At 42.7% G+C, this 20,824-nt stretch overlaps 1 protein-coding gene across 3 annotated transcripts in view; it reads left to right on the forward strand.

Moving 5' to 3' along the window:
- The first annotated feature begins 1,713 nt into the window (after nucleotides 1–1,713).
- Nucleotides 1,714–20,824, forward strand: part of ZFYVE28 (zinc finger FYVE-type containing 28) — a 288,813-nt gene continuing 269,702 nt past the window's right edge. For all 3 annotated transcript variants that reach the window (XR_003369620.2, XR_003369619.2, XM_026648078.2), the window contains exon 1: nucleotides 1,714–2,007. Coding sequence is in view for 1 of the 3 variants with exons in the window: in XM_026648078.2 (XP_026503863.1) it covers nucleotides 1,969–2,007 (39 nt within the window). In the remaining 2 variants the exon portion in view is untranslated. The remainder of the gene's footprint in view (nucleotides 2,008–20,824) is intronic.

The following is a 20,824-nucleotide window of genomic DNA, read 5'->3' on the forward strand; positions in this document are numbered from 1 at the left end:
AACCCCTGGGAGTCTACATACTATTTCCAAATGGGTCTCCACCTCCATTCAAAAAGTTTTAGGGGTCTGCAAATGAAAAGAGGTAGAGAACCACTGCACTATAGGATGCTTACATGCTAAACAACCCCAGAGAATAATAGTGTTTCATGTATTTTATAGTGTGGAAGCTACGTTAGTCCCAGGATCTGAGACACAAGATAGGTGAGGTAATATCTTTTACTGTTGGTGGAAGGAAGAAGAGCTCTGTGTAGCTCAAAAGCTCGTACTGCCCATCAACAGAAGCTGGTCCAATAAAATATCTCATGTATTTTTAGTACTTTTCATCCTGAAGGATCCCAAAGTGCTTCAGAAACATGCCTGTGGCTATCTTCCTGTCTGTCAATGTTACGCTTGTGGAGTAATTGAAGTACAATTTACTTGTCCTATTTTAGTAATTGTATATTGCCAGATTAGTTAAAATAACTGCATGTATGTAACACCTCTTCTCTACCCTCTGTTTGTTGGTCTCTCAGCTCCCAGGATAGAGACCACGTTTGGAAAGTGCCTTGTACACAGTGAGTGTGACCAGACAGAAATAAGGATGAAAAGCAGCTACCTCTGAAGTGGTAGGGGAGGCCACCAGCAAGCCTAATAAGCTCCACAACAGAGTGGGAGAGGGAAAATTTTAGCAAAGGATACTGGGGCAATTCTCTGGTCTTCTAACAAATAAATAAACTAAAGGCTGTTTTACTTTAATTTCTGCACAGGGAGGGTGGACACAACTGGGCTTTTAAGGTTTCATCACTGTTTAATTTGCAATGAAAGAGGTGGTGGGGCTCTAGGTGGTTTTTTTGGCAGCGAGCCTCAGAGGGGATGGATGGGGCGAGCCCTAAACTGGGGTCCCGCTCTGGCGGGCGAAGGGCCGTGGCGGGACATTTGTATTTGAAGGTGAAGGATTTGAATCCCTGGGCCAGTAGTAAGGGTCATAGCAAGTCCCAGCCCCCGCCCCCACTCACCGCTGTGGGAGCCGCAGCAGAATCAGCAGAGTCCACCTGCCGCGGAGACTACTTGGTTCTCTATAGATAATGCCCGCAGCGTGGGGGCGCGGAGACTTCTGGGATTTGTAGTCGACTCAGCCGTCCTCATTCGTGTATTCGAATGGTCCAGGGAGGAGTAAAAAACTACAAAACGAGAAGCAAGATGGCGGCGAATGTTTACCTACCGTTGCCTAGCAACTGGTGGTCAGGGGGACTCCAGCTGGTGGATTTTTTTAGCCCCAGAAACTGACTGAAACCCAATTAACCGGGTTGACTATAATAATTATTTACTTAATATTATTAAGTGGACGCGTTAATTATTGCCCCGCGACAAGACTACAAGTACCAGCATACAACTCGCCACCCGTATTTTCAGTGGTCCCTTGAGCTATTGGGTCGTGGCATGCTGGGAGTTGTAGTCCTCCCCTTCTGAGCTTGCTAAGGGTGAGGGATCCATGTTACGCAAATGAGCAGCCGAGAGGGAGGAGTGAGCGGGGAGGGGGCCCCTCGCGGCCGCCTTCCAATTGGTCCAAGAGTAGAGAGCGCTGGCCAGAGGCAGCGCACGGGGCTTGAGCGGGTCCGCCTGTGCGCATGCGCTCGGTGAGCGCTGCTGCTGGGAGCTGGTGGCGGCGGTGGAATGTTTTGGGGGCTGTCAATGAAGAGAGGCGCTGCTGCTGCTGCTGGCCGGTGCCTGGGCAGGTCAGCCTGAGGGGGCCCTGCGGGATCCTCCTCCGCGGCAGGGCAGAGCCTCCCTCGCGGCTCCTAGCCTGACTGGGGCTTGCGTGGCCGGGTTTGCCAGCCCCGCAGAGCAGCCGGAGGAGGGGACGGGGTTTCGGCGGGTCCCCCCAGCAGCCGCCTGAGGTGCCGGGGGAGAGGGATCCGTAACCTCCCCCCCCTCCACAAGCAGCCGGGGCGGGAAGCGGCCCGAGAGGCGGAGGCAGCAGCTGGGGTGATGATGAACAGGTTCAGAAAGTGGCTCTACAAGCCCAAGGTAAGTTGAGGGCAGGCTGCATCTCCGGCGCGCCGCCGGGCGGGAGCAGCGGCTCTAGTTTGGGGGTGCCCATTACGTGTCAGCCCTTCCTGCACGCCGGAGGGCGAGGGAGCCCCCGGTGCCTGTGTGCGCGGGGCCGGTCCCGGGGACAGGCGCGGGAAGCGCCGGCCGAGGTGCCTTGTAGGATCCCCCGTGTGAGCGGAGTCCTTGGCGGGAGCCCCCTGCACGGCCTGCCTGGTGGGGGGTACCTGCCCCGCTGTGCCCATCCCATTCCCCTACGAGCTGCTGTGAGCAGAGGAAGGGGCATGTTATCGTCTAGGTGTTGCCGGGCAGCCTGCCGAGAGCCCCTCGCGGGGGTGGTGCAGCGCCAGGGAGGGGGTCTGGCAGTGCCTCCCTTTGGGGGGTGGGATGCTTCCAGGGGCTCACCTGGACGGTGTGTGGCGCTCAGTAGGGATTTCGGCAACCCGCCCCCCCCCCCAACCTTGCTTATCTCTCACCGGCATCCCGTGATTTGCTCTATCTTTAACTTACAACCCATTAGATCCTTGGCAGTTGAAGAATATGCGGGTTTTTTTTAATTATAAGGTAGACCCAGTTTTAAAAGGGAGGCAGCCGAGATCTATAGATTTTGTTTTATTTGTGCTGTTGATCATGATCCACCGTGGTTTCAGAGGCAGCTAATCAGAGATAGCAAAAGGGTGCTAGGATTTGCAAGGCACCTGCATTCGAGTGAGCGGTTTCTCAGCGCGTCGGGAGAGCCCTTCAGGCAGCTTATCTGTTCAGGGAGGCGAGATGACAAAGCAGAGCATGTGCTTTATTGTTGTTTGGACCTGACAACAAAAGAGGACGAGGGGGAGGCTTTCTGATGCTGTTCTTGGGGGATAGTTGTCTCATTGGAGGTTCCTTACTGTGTTCGGCTTCCTATGATGATGCAGAGCTGGTTTAGCTGTGTGAGACTGCTACTCTGCCAGTGTAATCTTCACAGTTACTAGGCAGTCCTTTATTCCCTTTGGACTTTTAGTTTCAATTAAACTCATGTAACAGCTGTTTACTGTGTTGTTGCATACAGTGTACTCCCAATTTGGAGAGAGATTAGAACCTTCACATTGTCAAATGTTGCTAATTCTATATTTTAATGGAATACTAAATATATATAAAGTGAGAACTTCTAAGTAAAGATTTTGTTACATTGTGATTTGTGGATGGAAGTCTTCTGGTCTTGTTTTGCCCCAAAATTAATTTATTAAAACATAATAAAGCAAGATTTGTAAAACAGTGTACACCAGAATTATCAGAAGCTTCTGGGACAGGTAAAGAAAGTAATGCTAGGAGTGCAATATTCTCTTCTCTATGACATTCTTGTCCTACACAAAAGGATGTTAATATTTCTGAACAGCTATTGTATCTTACTGATGTCTAGGTGATGAATGGAACACCCTGATACTGTAGTTGTGTTTGTTATGAAGTACCTAATTTAACTCTTGTAAATGTCACTATATTTTTTGTTATATTTTAATTTTAATATAACAAAGTCTCATATTAAATCTTTCAAACATGGTTGCTACTTTCATCCAAATACTAAGAACCAGTCCTTTTGTCGTTTTATTATATATTGGGATGATGCTACAAATAATAGTTTAGGTGATGCTGGTTTTGTAAAATTTCATATATAATTTTAATCCTGATATTTATTTGTTGAAATTTTTTTTAAAAGGGATATTTTTTTAACCTAGGGAAATTGGAGACAGAGGTGGAATCTTCTTTCAGTTGTTTACTTTATAAACTTGATAGCACTTTGTATTTAGTCACCTTCATGGTTTCCCCTCCATAGACAGCTTGTTCTTTGTGCACACCTTTTACCCAGCAGCAGGGGAGAGAGAAGCCATTTAAAATAAACAGGAAAACATCTTTGCAGAACCACAAATTTAGTAGGAGAACTCACTGGTAAATGCAGTAACTGATGCTACTTTTAACTTCCTTTTTGAAACTGATTAGATTTTTAAAGTGATAGTGTTCTTTCTAATAGAGAATTCTAGATATGGTGAAACTGATTTACTGTTATCAGCAGTATATGCTTGAATACTATTGTTTCACTTCATTTTATAGCAAAGGATATTCTCAAACCTGTGGTGGAAGAGTATTGATCCTCATAAAAACAGTACTGACATTTCAAATAGAACAATTCTCATTATGTTTTAAAAAGAGCAATTACATCAGTAAAAAAAAAAAAAAAGTTACCCCCCCCCCCATGAAAGTATCACTTTTGTTCATATATGGTTTGTTTGCAAGGATGAAAGTAAGTTCTTGTTTCAAACAATTGTTTGTTATTCTTTTCACACTAGTGTAATTTATGTTCAGAATCGGTATTGTTCACTGTAATTGGTAATTGTGTATTCTTCCAGAAACAGCCACTCTTGCAATAAATATCGGTTAAAACATTTGTTACTGTAGAATATTTCTTAGAGTAACACAATAGAACCAAATACACAAAGACATAATTTCTAACTCAAACTTGTTATTTAAGATGGGAATTTAAGATTAGGGATGCCTGGCACTTTGTCCATGCCTTCCCTGGTTATGCTAGCTGCTTTCCCCTTCTATCAACTGGTTCGGAGTGTCCCAAGGATCCCCATAGTAGGTTGATCTGTCCCACAGTTAATTTTTATATAATTTAGCACCCATATCATGGTGATCTTTGGGGGGTGGGATTGCAAATCCAGCACTGTCTATGCGTTTCCATCTGTGTGCCAGAGATATGAGGCATTCTTACTCTTCTCAACTTCAGCCTGCTGCCACCAGCTTCCTCTTCAGTCCTAAAGCTCCTAAAATCTTAGAACTAGGATCTTTGCATAGCAATACATTTTGCTGACAGTACTCTTTTTGGCAATTCTGTTAGTAGCCTTTTAGAGTTAATTAACTTAATCATCTGGAGGATGGCGTGAACTGCACCCTCAGCAAGTTTGAAGATGACACTAAACTGGGAGGAGTGGTAGATACGCTGGAGTGTAGGGATAGGATACAGAGGGACCTAGACAAATTAGAGGATTGGGCCAAAAGAAATCTGATGAGGTTCAACAAAGACAAGTGCAGAGTCCTGCACTTAGGACGGAAGGATCCCATGCACTGCTACAGACTAGGGACCAAATGGCTAGGCAGCAGTTCTGCAGAAAAGGATCTATGGGTTACAGTGGACGAGAAGCTGGATATGAGTCGACAGTATGCCCTTGTTGCCAAGAAGGCTAACGGCATTTTGGGCTGTATAAGTAGGGACATTTCCAGCAGATCAAGGGACGTGATCATTCCCCTCTATTAGACATTGGTGAGGCCTCATCTGGAGTACTGTGTCCAGTTTTGGGTCCAACACTACAAGAAGGATGTGGAAAAATTGGAAAGAGTCCAGCGGAGGGCAACAAAAATGATTAGGGGGCTGGAGCACATGTCTTATGAGGAGAGGCTGAGGGAACTGGGGTTGTTTAGTCTGCAGAAGAGAAGAATGAGGGGGAATTTGATAGCTGCTTTCAACTACCTGAAAGGGGGTTCTAAAGAGGATGGATCTAGACTGTTCTCAGTGGTACCAGATGACAGAACAAGGAGTAATGGTCTCAAGTTGCAGTGGGGGAAGTTTAGGCTGGATATTAGGAAAAACTTTTTCACTAGGAGGGTGGTGAAGCACTGGAATGGGTTACCTAGGGAGGTGGTGGAATCTCCTTCCTTAGAGGTTTTTAAGGTCAGACTTGACAAAGCCCTGGCTGGGATGATTTAGTTGGGGATTGGTCCTGCTGTGAGCAGGGGGTTGGACTAGATGACCTCCTGAGGTCCCTTCCAACCCTGATATTCTATGAACTTAAGTGTTCAATTTTCTTCCCCCCCACCCCCCTTTTTTTGGGTAGTGGTAGAATGCAGGATACTGAGTTTAGACAATCTCTCATCTTTCAAACCTGGGTTCCTAATACTATTCATATACGTTCATTAATGGATATGGCTTAGGATAAATACCAGTAGACATTTGTCCATCTCATAAAACTAATACACAACGTAGTTTAATTCAGCACTCATTCTGTAAAAGAGAAGCCAGGGAATAGGGTTGCATGAGTATTGCACATCACAAATTAGGTGAATAGATTAAGCTATATGGACAAATTAAGTGTAGAACCAGCGTTTACTATATTTGCCTCTAGCTAGTGCTATCATCTTTTTTTTTTTTTTCCCCCCATCTGGATGCAAACTTTACTCAATTGACTATAAGAACATTTTTTTAAAATTTTTTTTATAAAAGAGATGCAGAAAAAAGTAAGTACATACAAACTAAATTAAAAATAAATTAGAGTTTTTTACTTAGATGGTGAAAATATCTTTGGAAACATCCAACTACTGTGTGCTGTAGATTTAAGGAGTATTTAAGTGGTTTAAACAAATTATATTTGAACTGCATACAGTATTTACCAACTTTCAGAAACTATTTCTCACAAGGTTGAAATCCAAATTATTATATTAAGAGACCCAGGCAACTAAATGTGGTGGTGTTAGTAGATTTTCACCTATTAAACTCATTGAGATAGTCATCGCTCCCCCGCGAAGAGAGACCAAATTTGGAGAATCTGGGTGGCATAAAAGTAGAGTGCTGCTTCCTTATTGTTCATCTCCCTCACCTGGACCCTGTAGAAATAGCTCTGTGAGGGGACAAAGCAATTGGTTAGCTGCTCTTCGTGGGATCTTTCTCTGCCACTCATCTATGTGGCAATCCCCTAATTGAGCTAATGCTAAATGGATTAGAAATATGCAGCCTCTTTGGAGAACTGTCTCTTCGAAGGGTGTGAACTCCTTGGCAGTTTCAAAGAGCAGACTGTCCCTGGCAGAGTAATGGTGTTGAAGTGTTTAAAGTTTCCTTGACACTGTACAAGATATACAACTATGTAGAGCAGAGACCCTATCTAAATTAGAAAATATAAATTGGATGTAAAGAGGAGGAAGAAGACCTAAACAAAGATTCTAGTTTAGGGTTTTTTTTTCTTCTGGTTGGTAGTTAAGTTTCTAGGTTTGAGACCGCATTTTTAGTGATGGGTTAGTACTTGTGGATATGAAGGAAGAACTCAATTTTCAGCAGGGAACTGATAGAGAAGGTAGGCATCTGACATGCCTCAAAATCCCTATCTCAGTGTAACCCTTCTGCCCGTCTGAGTTGGCAGCAACAAAGGCCGGGTTCAGTATCTAGGGGTTCTGTTTCAATAACACAATGCAAAACCTGCTCGAGCCCCCACCCAGTGACCTGGGACAATTACATGCCACCCCCCGGGCACCTCTAAGAGGCAATACTTCCCCTCTTGCAAGCACGGAGTCTGAGTGTAGCAAAATCGTTTTAATAAGGGAGGGAAACAATGCGGCATTATGTTGGGGAAACACCACAAACCGGATTCAATCTTAAGTCCAGCAACCCAAAAGTCCAACACCCCAAAAGTCTCTGTTCAGTGCAGCCCCAGAGTTCAAAAGTTTATCTGCGGAGTTCTACCTCCCAGCTGGGGGGGAAGGGAAGGCAGCAGTATTAAGGGGCACCTTACGTGGTCTGAGGCCGACTGCCCCGCCTCTCCATGGGGTTCTGCTGCAGCCGCTCCGCTCCACCAGCCATCCCGAGAGCTGCTCCAGTTGTCCCGCAAACTGCTCTGCCAGCCATTCCGCTCCACCAGCTGTCCCACAAGCCGCTCCAGTCGTCCCACAAACTGCTGTGCTCCGCCAGCTACTCAGCAACATAGCTTCAGGCCCCCCCCAGCACTCAGTGATTTCAGCTTGTAGTAGGGGAGCCTCAGTGCTGGTGCACTATTGGCCCAAAGTGAATTCAGCTCAGCAGCCTGTAACTAGACTCCTAATGGAATTAAAATCATCTCTGATATTCCACAGTAGAGAGAAGGAGGTGCAATTGGTATTTCAGGCCATCAAAAGGGGGCCCATGCTATCAGGTACAAATACTTGTCCCCAATCTCTCTCAATTCACTGGGTTTTGGAACCCATGTCTAGCGAGTGCTACTTAGTTGATGGCGAGTCCCTCTGTCATAAAACAGTTTCATTGTCCTTGATTCATATAGTCGGGGTAACAACACTTTATTCTTCCTGCCCCAATAACAGAGAAACTGGGGTTTCCACAGCAGCCAAAGTGACCATTTGGGCTGCTGTGGGCTCATTCTAAGCAGGGTGGGTGTGCCTATGCAAACAAGATCAGCCCCTGAAGTTCTTTTCCACAGCTCACCACAATTCACCACCAGATGTCAGGGTAGAGCTCATCCTGACTCTGCTTACATCAGCATAGAGGACACTGGAAGAGAGAGGGAAGAAAAGTAGGAGAAAAACATGAAAGGAGGGATAGTACTGCTGACTTCAGGAATTTGAAATTGTGAGATGGGCTCCAGAAATTGTGAGATTAAAAAAAAAATGACTGCATTTTTATTTGTCTTCTGGTCTTTGAGCTTTTAGGGTTCATGTTTTAAAGCCTTTTTTACAACCATGAAGGCCAGAAACTTAAAAACAAAAACAAAAAAGAAAACTGAGATTCTTGCATAATCGCTTGATTATGGGTGCTGGGTCTTTAAGAAAATCAGTCAGTATTGTAAGAATTGCAAACGTGGGAAGCATTGGGCAGAATTAATTGGGGTAGTGGGGAGGGGCAGTAGGAAGAAACGGACGCAGATATAGGGTAGATAGAAAATGGTTGCTGTTATTTGTATTACTGTAGTCCCCAGAGGCCACAACCAAGATTTGGGCCCCCACTGTAAAGACACATAGTAAGAGATACTCCCGTCCCCCAAGACATTACAAGTATAAATAGACAAGACGGACAAAGAGTGAGAGGAGAAACAGAGGCACAGAAAAACGAAGTGACTTGCCTAAGGTCACAAGCAAGTCAGTGGCAGAACCCAGAATAAGACCTGGACCCTCAAGCAGAGTCTTGTCCACTGCCCCTCCAATCATGCTGATTATGGAAGGGGAAGGTAAAAGAGACCTGAATTTGATGCAAGTGGCAGAAGAAGGCAGAGAACGGGTCAAAAAGCATAGTGAAATGGTTTGAGTAGCTAGTGAGGAAGATGATTTTTAGCTGCTGTAGTAAATGGACTGGAGAGGAGTGAGATGAGAGGCAGTTTTCAGTTCCTTATGATACAGTAACCATTGTTTTAAATACCATAAATTGTTTCCTAGTTGCTAAGTTTCCAGTAGGTCTTATTTTCCCTTTCTGGGACTCCAGATTTGATATGTCAAGGCAGATTTTGTTTTGAGTGTTTTCCCTTCTTCTGGAAGCAAATGCTGACGGGTTTCAAGCAATTGTATTCTTGAATTGCTGCATGTTGATAGGACAATAGTTATCCTGTTTGATCTCTTATGTGTTCAAGGCTTCCAGCGTTTGTTGCTGCCTCTTTTAAAAAGTGGTGGCTTCTTTTAGATAAGAGGGTTTCTTACCTGTGACAGAAATGTGTGTATACACATGTACTGTGTGTACACATACCTAATGAAAAAATATTTCTTATCAGTTCAGTTCACTTATCTTGTACCTTTCACTGACAGAACATTCCACATGTGTTAGGTCAGAGGCTATTTCACAAGTGGTATCAAGAGGTTAGTAGAAAGTTGGGCCTTTAAAGAGTTTTTTGTAGTTTCAAAACTAGCTTTAAATCAGTTATGATATCAAAAGCATTCAGAAAAAATTAAGTTAAAGGTGAACTGGAAATTAATCACTTATTCTTTTGTATAGCTATAGTTGTTGTTTAAGACTTGTGAACAATTTAAAAAAGTGAAAGTGAAATACTGATGCTAAGCCTGAAAATAGGAGCAGATAAGATAATTGTTAATATATTAATAATCTTATATTGTTAGATTTAAAATGGGGCATTAAGTTAATTTATTCAGTAGATAAATATTTAGAAATGGGTGTAAGCAAGAAGGACCATATGAGGAATGTGGAGATATACTCAAAGTAACACCCATAAACAAAAAAATGAGGGAGTACAGACTGAGATGGTTTGGTCATGTAAAGGGCAGTCCTGACAACTCTATGGGTAAGAGAGTCCAACAGAACAAGATTAAAGGGAAAAAGACAGCAGCTAAAGTGGTGGAATATCATAAAGGAAGATATGTTAGCATGTAGCGTGTTTGAGGACATTGGATTGAATAGATCATTTTGGAGGAAGAAATCTCATAGAACAAACTCCATTTGATGAGCTTAATGCCAGGAGGGGGAATAAGAACAGAACTTCTAAACATTTCTTCTTCATGTGACAATAGAATTTTCTAGCTTGTCACAGGTGGAAATTTTCATGTAAAACCTGTCTTTGACAATAATAATAATAATTAATAATAATTTGGTTCAATTTTGGCAAATTTTGATTAAAAAAGTTTCTGGAATACAAAATATTTTGTTTCAGTATTTCCAAAACAAAATATTTTGACTTTTTTTTCTTCTTCTTCTTCTTCAGGAAAACGTTTTATTTTTCAATTTCCCTCAATCTTATTTAAGCAAACATTAGAGAGACACTGAAAGTGAAACAAAACATTAAGTTTGAGTCAAACCAAGCATAGTTTTACTTGTAATGCTTTTTTTTTTTTTTTTTTGGTGTTCTTTCAGTTCAGTTAGTGAACAGAAAAATCAGTTGCATAGCTCTTATCACAAATTATGGCAAGTTCAGAGTTGAAAGCTTGGAATGTTCAGTAAGGGCGCAATCTGATTGAAAATGAGGTAAAAACGTATAATACAAATTTATGTGGACCCTTAGGTAATCTCTCTTTTCCCTTTAAAGGATGTCACCTGAACAGTTTCCCCTACGCCATAGGATGAGTAAATAAAACTTTTGTAATTAAGTGTGGTCATGAAAAGAAATTTTGTGATCATGAAGAAATTTGTTTTAGATAACCATGAAATTGGCCGAATAAAATGACTAAAGAAACTAAACTTTTCAAAGAATATCTTTCACTTAGAATAGCACAACCAATTTACATAAATTTACATAATTACCTGTGAAGTAGAAAGCATCGTATGTAAAATTATGGGTTTAGGAATGTTCAGCCAGTTCAGCCATCTGATTTATAATGTGCATTTTAAAGGAAGAATTGAGACTGGAGCCAAGCTCAGAGCAGAATAGCTGTTTGGTTGAGAAATCCTGAGTAATTGAATTAATCTTCAGTTTGGACAAAAACCACCTATTCTGTAGCTCTAGCACATCAGAGCTCTAGCATAGATTTGTCAACTATAGATAGTCAACTGTACTGCAATCATCCAAACCTACCTTGCCTCAAAAACAAACAAAAGAATTCAACCAAATAACATGGCTAACCATATCGAACTAACGAAAGTTCAAGTAGCAGGTATTGTGGTTGACTTGAGAGTCAAAGCATCCACTCATAACTAACCAGTGGTCTGGTCTTCCAAAAACATCAGTGAAAGCCATATTTCACCCATCTTTTCTAGTCTGTCTCTCTTTCACTGTCTGTTTTTTAAAAACAGGATAAGTGAATGCCCGTCACATCAAAACTAAAAGTAAAATTAACCTTTTCCTTCTCATAAAAAAAAAAGTTCTAAAAATAAACTCAAATATTTTAACTCAGAAAAGAAATTCTAATAAAGTTTGACTGTCTGTTTTGCAGAATGACTCAACTATGGTTTCAGTATAAATGCTTGTTTTTGATTTCTTGTTCTTTCTTGTTTGTAACCAAGATAATATGCAAACGTGACTGGGAAACAAACCTGTGGTCCCTTCTTTGGTAGTGCAGAGTGTTCACTGATCTGCTTCTTGTGTTTTTGCAATTGGGTGTTTTGGGGAAGAATTTTCTGTTGACTTCTAAGGTGCCATATTCTGTTTGCCAAAAAAAAAAGTTCACGGTCACAGGAACAGTACCAGTACAAAATTCACTATTATGTATTTGCAAAAACAACACCTTAGAGCAGGAGTCGGCAACTTTTCAGAAGTGGTGTGCTGAGTCTTCATTTATTCACTCTAATTTAAGGTTTCGTGTGCTAGTAATACATTTTAACGTTTTTAGAAGATCTCTTTCTATAAATCTATAATATATAACTAAACTATTGTTGTATGTAAAGTAAATAAGTTTTTAAAATGTTTAAGAAGTTTAATTTAAAATTAAATTAAAATGCAGAGCCGCCAGGACCCGGGCAGTGTGAGTGCCACTGAAAATCAGCTCGCGTGCCGCGGGTTGCCTACCCCTGCCTTAGAGACTAACAAATGTATTTGGGCATATGCTTTCATGGGGTATAAAATGCTACCCCTCTGAATTTGGTATTCAAAGACTGAGAATGAAGTTCCACAATTAGACTCAAACTGGAAATACTGCTAATGGAATGTGGCTCTCAATCTTTTATTTTTGTGTTACATCTTTGAATGAATGTAGTGTTTGCGAACAGTGCCAGACTGACATCCCTGGACAATAAAGTCTACTTATCTGCAGATCTGGTACAGCCTGGGTCTATCAACGTGCTTCAGCTACATCTGGTCAGAAAATGGAACTTTGTCCTTTAGGAACTTCTGACACGGACATTTTGTTTTTGATTTTTAGCCCCAATTTGGGACCAATCTCAAAATATTTTGTTTCAATTCCGAAACATTGAAACCACATATAAAAAAAATAACCCTTTTTGGTAATGTCAGCATTATAATACTAAAATGTAAGTATAATAGATGAAACAGTCAGAATGTAACAATAGAATGCATACTTCATTTCAATTTTGAATAGTCTAAAAAATGTTTCCATCAAATTTTGTTGAAATTGATACATGACTGCAAAAATCTAGATTTTGATGAAACTGCATTTTCCTATGTGAAAAATGTGCCATTAAATTTTTGACCAGCTTTATCTTAAACTCTATTCTGGAGGGTCTACCTATGGGATTAGAGGATAACAAAATCTGTGGTCTCTGCTAATCCCTTGAACTATCCTGTCACCTTTCTTCTGGTGTATTCTGAAGTTGTACTGTATATGTTTATTTGGTAGAACTCTCAGATGGCTTTTAGATTCTGATTCCATGGGACTTAACAGGTTAAAATTAATTTCCCCCTTGAACAGCATAAGAGACTCATCAGCAAAAATGTCTGGTCTGGAAGGGTACACTCTTTTTTTGAAGACCAAGGATCAATGTATAGTTTCAACAATAGATTAGTAGATTAGATTAGTTTTAAAAAATTTAACTGACATAAGTTGTGGAAATTTCAGATATGTGAATAACAAAGTCGACATACTTAAATCTACTCACCGTGGTGTCTTCACTGTGGTGAGTCGACTGCTGACGCTCCCCCATCGGCTCTGCCTGCAACTCTCTCTCTGGTGGAGTTCCAGAGTCGATGGGAGAGCGCTTGGCAGTCGATTTATCGCGTTTATACTAGATGCGATAAATCAACCCCCGCTGGATTGATCGCTGCCTGTTGATCCAGCGGGTAATGTAGACAAGCCCCTAGACTAACCTGCTTAGTTCTGGGGTTAGTAGGTGCTGAGAACACTTCAAGTCCCAGTTTCTAGTAAATCACAGAGAATCTATTGCTTGTGTAAGAAATAAAAGCAGCAGAGCCTGATGCACACAGGATCTTTGAGATAAAAATGATTCTTCATGAATCATTGATAGTGGTTTTGTAGGTCTTCCAAGGTGATAAGATATCTTCTCACATTTAACCCATGGTGGAAGGGGGCTAGAATGAATACAACTGCAGTTGAAGTATTGAAATGATTAGCTGAGCAGTATTCCAGGACTTTTTTAATTGGTGTATTTACTTTATCAACTGATTTGTTATGTTTACAATTAGTATTCTGTTTTGTGTGTAGATGCTGTATAACACAGATTAACAGTGGCAGTAAGAGTTGATTCTAGTGTGCATGTTGTGTGTAATACACAAGAACAGATGATGCACCAGTAAGGATGTGCAGTTAAAATAAAATGCTGGTAAATTCAAAAGGTCCTATATAATTAATCATAATTCTCCATAATGCCTTTAATCCAAGATCCTAGATCATTTTACAAACACTTAATGCATTTAGCCGCACAGAAGGTAAGTGTTTTAAAAAAAAAAAAAAAAAAAAAAGTGTTACCTTAAGTAGGATGGTAAAATTGAGCAACAGAGGCATAGGGAGGTTAACTGGCATGCCAAGGTCATAAATGAAGGATTTAGCAGAAATGGTAATATAATCAACCCATGTTTCTCATTCCCAGTCCTGTGCCATAACTGCAACACTGTCCTTCTACTTTAGCAAAGTTAATTTGGAAATGTTAAACGTATATATTTTCTGTTCCTGTTTTTGCTGTGAAATGTTAGTTTAATATTTCATGGTTTTATATTTAACAAAATAAAAACCCTATGCTATACATGTGTCAAGAAAAACTAATAGATAATAGACATACAAGCAACAATTCCAGGTTAAAGTTTTTGCTGGAACTCTTGCTTTTCCTTACTTGTTTTAATTTTAACTGTGCAACTTTAACATTGTACTAATCTAGCATTTTGCTTTTAATTTCCTCCATGGTAAAAGGAGGAGGAAAGTTGCTTGTCTTTATTAATATTAAATTATTCCAGTTAGTCTGAAGTTTGCTCCACATTAATAATTTTAAATAATCTCATTAAATCTTATTAGCATATTTTTAGGGGTGCTTTTACAAATTATCTGTGGTCCACATGGCTTCCCCATGCCAGAGTGGTTTGTATGTATTTTTTTTAAAATCCCTAAAATCACCAGAGTACAACTATTGTTTACAACAGATGTTAACAACAAAGGCTACTTAACTTCTGTGAAAATCTTTGGTTCCCTCTTTAGCAGCGCACGTATCTGACCCATTAAGAGATCTGCTGAGCATCTACAGTTAATAGTACTTATAAGCTGGACCTCCAAGCTTCCATAGATCTAGCTTTTAGCACGGGAATGTTCCTTGGTAGTGAAAACACTAGGTTCCCTTTCCTTCTCTTTTCTGAAGTGTTTTTCTCCTCTTCCCATCTTCTACTAGTACAGCGGTTCTCGAACTTTAGCAACCCGAGGACCCCCATATTGATTTAAAATTTTTAAGGGACCCTCAAACCCCCTGCTCAGCCCCAGGCCCCGCTCCCATTCCACCCCTTCTCCCAAGGCCCCACCCTGCTCCACCTCTTCCCACCCCCCCGCTCACTCCATCCCCCCTCCTTCCATCGCTCGCTCTCCCCCACCCTCACTCCCTGCACCTCTGACCCAGCCTGGTGAAAGTAAGGGGTCCGGGCTCTGGGAGGGAGTTTGGATGCAGGAAGGGGTGTGGGAGGAGGTGTGGGCTTTGGGCTGGGGCAGGGGGTTGAGGTGTGGGAGGGGGTGATGGGTGCGGGGTCTGGCCAGGCGGCGCTTATCTTGGGTGGTGCCCGAAAGCGACCAGAACATCTCTCTGGCAGCGGCTTCTAGGCAGGGGGGCAAGGGGGTCTCCGTGCGCTGCCCCTGCCCACAGGCACCACCCCTGCAACTCCCATTGGCCGCAGTTCCTAGCCAATGGGAGCTGCAGAGTTGTCACTCGGGGCAGTGGCAGCACGCGAAGATCCCCTCCCCCGCCTCCCGGGGCTTCAGGGACATGACAACCGCTTCCGGGAGCGGCACAGAACCAGGGCAGGTAGGGAGCATGCCTTAGCCCTGCTGCGCCACCGGACTTTTAGTGCCTAAAATCTCCCGTTTTGGCTTTAGTAGCCTCCGGGAGAGGGAGGAGTTGATCAGCGGGGCCTGCGGACCCCCTGGAGTACCTGCAGGGGTCCCCAGGGGTCTGCAGACTCCAGTCTGAGAAATGCTGTTCTAGTAATTACTTTGTTTGCAGATTTGCCTTGAAGAGGAAGTGGAAAATTGTCCCCACATCTTAAATTTTCTAAGTCCTGTGTACCTATTCTTGTGGTCCCCCACTTTGATCAAAATAGACAATTGTGGGGGGATGCAGGGATGTGGGAGGGGGAAAGGAAAGAAGTTCTTGACATACTGTCTAGAACTTCATGTGGGTTCTTTTTAAGCTACATTTTCTGATAATTATTAACTATTTATATCTCCACTTTAGAAGAAAACGTTCTGGAACACTCCAATAGTGAATGCATCCAATAGACTAAAACAGGAGTTCTTTATGTGGGGGTCATGAATGGGTGTGGGGGGTTCTGCCCATATTGCTAAATGGGTGAGGAATTGTAGCTAGATAGGAGGATGGGAAGGGGTTTCTGGGGGGCAAGGATAGTCCAGAATGGAAAAGGTTGAGAACCACTGCCTAATATCTCTCTCATTTATAACCCTAGACCTTCTTTTCTACTGCCTTACACGGGTGTAAATGACTACATAAGGGGTAAAGTGATTGTTACACAGATGTAAAAAGACCATGAGTGTGGGTGAGAAGATAATTCTGCTTTGGTGGCATTTTACACTTGCTTTCCACTAAAAATTACACTGAGAATCTTTTCCAATTGGCAATGACTTTTAAATTATTTCCAACTAGGTCTACTTTGTACACTCATTTTATACTGCTGTAAATGACTGTGCAAGGTGCAGAGCATGAAGAATTGGGCCCTTTGTGCCTGCCTTCCTACATGATAGCTAGCACATACCCATTTACAGATGGAGCAGTTGACATCTTTTATATGTTATCTTGAAATATTACATTTCTTCTTGTAAAAGCACTGACCTTTACTTTTCCAATGGAAAAAAACAAACTATTAAAACAATAAACAAAAAGTTATTTACACAGCCGCGGTTGTGATATTGTGAAGAGTGCTCTGGAAAAATAAAAAATAAATTACTGGGTTTTTAGATTTTATAGTTTAAGGAGAGTTTTTTGGTGTTTTTTTTTTTTTTTTTTTTTTATAGGTAGGCCTCCTGGAACGGGTGGGCCTTTACTAAAGGACTCTAAGGAGAAGGGAGTTTGTGCTTTGAAAAAATCTTCTGTTTACAAGCCTAGGGGATGTGAATTCATGAGTGGTTGTGTCCTAACTATAAAGGGAAGGGTAACAGCCCTCCTGTGTACAATACTATAAAATCCCTCCTGGCCAGAGACTCCAAAATCCTTTTACCTGTAAAGGGTTAAGAAGCTCAGGTAACCTGGCTGACACCTGACCCAAAGGACCAATAAGGGGACAAGATAGTTTCAAATCTTGGTGGGGGGAAGGCTTTTTGTTTGTGCTCTTTGTTTTGGTGGGAGTTCGCTCTTGGGACTAAGAGGGACCAGACATCAATCCAGGCTCTCCAAATCTTTCTGAACAAGTCTCTCATATTTCAAACTTGTAAGTAAACAGCCAGGCAAGGCGTGTTAGTTTTATCTTTGTTTTCTCAACTTGTAAATGTACTTTTTGCTAGGGTGTTTACCTCTGTTTGCTGTAACTTTGAACCTAAGGCTAGAGGGGGGTCCTCTGGGCTCTTTAAGTTTGATTACCCTGTAAAGTTATTTTCCATCCTGATTTTACAGAGATGATTTTTACCCTTTTCTTTAATTAAAAGCCTTCTTTTTAAGAACCTGATTGATTTTTCCTTGTTTTAAGATCCAAGGGGTTTGGATCTGTATTCACCAGGGAATTGGTGAAGAGTCTCTCAAGGCTACCCAGGGAAGGGAATTATCACATTGGGAGTGGTGGCAGCGAACCAGATCTAAGCTGGTAGTTAAGCTTAGAAGTTTTCATGCAGGCCCACAGATCTGTACCCTAAAGTTCAGAGTGGGGAAGGAGCCTGGACAGGTTGAAATAGACAAAGGGAGCAGTCAGGAGCAAAGGATGAGTGGAGAGTAGGAAGAAATGTCATTTGTAAATGTGAACATTGTGGAGAACTTTGCAATTGAGGAGTAGAACCATAAAATCTGTGGAAGACAGGAAGACAATATGAAGATTAAAGCCTTGATTCTGCAAAGACTTAAACATGTGATTAATTTTACACACTGCAAATAGTCCCACTGAAGTTGTGGGTAGTGGAATGAGACATAAACTAAACAATGAGGGAGGAAGATGATTTAGTAGTAATATTTTTATTGGACTGAAATGGGAAGAGTTGAAAAAGGAGTCCACAGCAGGCCACAGATGACGCTATTTGGAGCAGAGTTTTAAGGCAGAGTAGAAGGGAAAGGATGAGTCTGAGTGGTTGTAGAGTGAAAAGAAGCTGATACTGTTTTAGGTATCTTATTTGTAATTGTGATTATGTGAAAGTGATTCAAGTGAAGTGCTAATTATAGCAATTCAGGGGAAAGAACTAGAGCAAATTCGGTCTAGGGATAAGCAGCTTAATGTAAAGAAATAAAACTACCTGGGTTATGAGGGAAAGAAGGGAGATATCCTATTTGTAGTAGGATATTTCTTTTAATCAGTACTGTATGATATTCAGAAAATGTTGGGCATAGCTGCATATAAACTAAAATTAAATAATTTGATATTAATATTTGGTAACTTTTTATCATTAATTGAAATTAAAGCAAAAGTCGGATCTAAAATATTTCCCATGTACATGGTTACAGGAAAAAATAGTTCAGCTACAGAAACATGCGAGAATAGACCTGCCAGCCAGGTTGGAGTTGGTTAACCTGGCTATTTTCATAGGGCTTGTCTACACAGAGACTTTGGCCATGCCTACACAACAGAGTTAAGGCGACTTAAGTTACGTTGATGGCCATAAACCACTGTAATGCTTGTGCATGTGCAATGCTTGTGCTTGTTCACACAACGCTCCTTGTGTTGACACAGTTGGTGCTCTAGCACTGACAGAGTGAGCAGTGCACTGTGGGTAGCTATCCCATTGAAAATCGCCACCTTCTCCCACTAGGAGTTCTGGGAATGGATCGCAGTGCATCATGGGGTGGAATCACTGCCCCCATAGTGCAGTTTTCTCTGTCCCGTAATTCCATGGGCTTCCAACTGTTTTGTGCTGTTTTTCAACTGCCCCTATAAACTCTGTGCCCGCTATTTCTGCCTGAAAGCATGGATCCTGCACTGCTCACGAGTCTTGTGATAAGTGTTTGTACACAACATGGCTGATCCTGCAGTACTTCATGAGCTGCAAATCTGAACAGGAATCTGTGCTGCCTGCCCTGCTGTGTGCCTTAGAAAGAAACAGTTCAAGATTAATGTTGGCATTCAGAGAGTGGCTGCAACCGGTGTGTGTTCCAGTTTCCATGTCTTTCATCCTTGATCTTTTTACTGAGGTTCCCAACAAATGTGCCATTTGGAGTGACGGTTTGGAGATATACACACCTGACCACTAGAAAGTGGATTGAGAACATCAGCTCACATCATATCAGTCCTCCAGATTCTAACTATCAAGGCTTTTTTCTCTTAACTCATTGTCAAAATTTGTTCTGTAATGTGTTCAGAAGCGTAGGCACTGTATACAGGTCCTTCAATTCAGAACAAGAATGTCTGCCCTTCCAAAACTTTAGGAAATATAGGTAGGTTTAATAATAATAATAATAATAATAATAATAATAATAATTAATAATAAAAAAAAGTAAATTCAGACCAATCACTCAGTCACATACCAGCTTCCCTTGCACAGTCCAGAGGCAAGTAGTAGTAAAAAACAGAAACTCTCTCTTTCAAACCTAAGGTAAGCTATAAATATCAATCTCTCTTTATTTTCCATTTCAAATATTTTTTTAAATCCGAGTTAAGTTATTCTCTAAAAACCTGCTCAGCTATATTTTAGAAGGCTATTTGAGGTGCTGCAACTAGCTGCTTTTCTGAGATGGAAAAATTAGAAATGGTTTTGGTACCTGAGAGAGTTCCATACAACATTGTATGTGGGTTTTGAAGGAGAAAAAACTTTCATTGTTCCTTATGGAAACACCTTATAGCAGGGGTGGGCAAACTTTGGCCCAAGGGCCACATCTGGGTATGGAAATTGTATGGCAGGCCATGAATGCTCTCGAAATTGGGGTTGGGGTGCAGGAGGAGGTGAGGGCTCTGGCTGGGGGTGCGGACTCTCAGGTGGGGCCAGAAATGAGGAGTTCAGGGGGCTCTGGGCTGGGGTTGGGGTGCAATGGCAGGGGCGGAGTGAGGGCTCCGGCTGGAGGTGCAGACTCTGGGGTGGGGTTCGGGATGAGGGGGCTGGGGAGTAGGAGGGTGCTTCAGGCTGGGACCGAGGGTTTGGCGTGTGGGAGGGGGCTCCAGACAGGGCATTGTGGCACGGAACGGGGGTGAGGGCTCTGGGGTGGATGGGGATGAGGGGTTTGATGTGCAGGAGGGAGCTCTGGGCTGGGACTGAGGGGTTTGGAGTGCAGGAGTGGGCTCTGGGCTGGGTTCGGAGGGTGGGAGGGGGATCAGGGCTGGGGCAGGGGGTTGGGGCCTGGGAGGGGGTCAGGGGTGCAGGCTCTAGGCAGCGCTTATCTCAAGCAGCTCCTGGAAGCAGCGGTATGTCCCCCTCTCCGGCTCCTATGCAGAGGCGTGGCCAGTTGGCTCTGCGTGCTTCCCCATCCACAGGTACCACCTCCACAGCTCCCCTTGGCTGCAGTTTCCGGCCAATGGGAGCTGCAGGGGCGGCGCTTGGGGTGGGGGCAGTGTGCAGAGCCCCCTGGCTGCCCCTACGCATAGGAGCCAGAGGGGGGACATGCAGCTGCTTTGGAAGCTGCGCGGCGCCATCGCAGATGCATGTGGAACAGCCCCTGACCCCGCTCCCCAGCTGGAGCTTGAGGGCTGGATTAAATCCGCTGGTGGGCCAGATGTGGCCCACGGGCTGTAGTTTGCCCACCCCTGCCTTACAGCCACAGCAAGGTGGTACTTCCTTTATTTTTGCCATAGCCATGGTCTTTTTTTTCTCTTTTTCTATTATTACAAACACTATTTCTTCCTGTGATGGTGTGACCTGCCCCTTTAAGGGCAATAATTCCTAGTGGTCAGCC

The sequence above is a fragment of the Terrapene carolina genome, unplaced genomic scaffold (genome assembly GCF_002925995.2).
Source record: "Terrapene carolina triunguis isolate 2854851 unplaced genomic scaffold, T_m_triunguis-2.0 Scaffold66, whole genome shotgun sequence".
In the NCBI taxonomy this organism is placed as follows: Eukaryota; Metazoa; Chordata; order Testudines; family Emydidae; genus Terrapene; species Terrapene triunguis.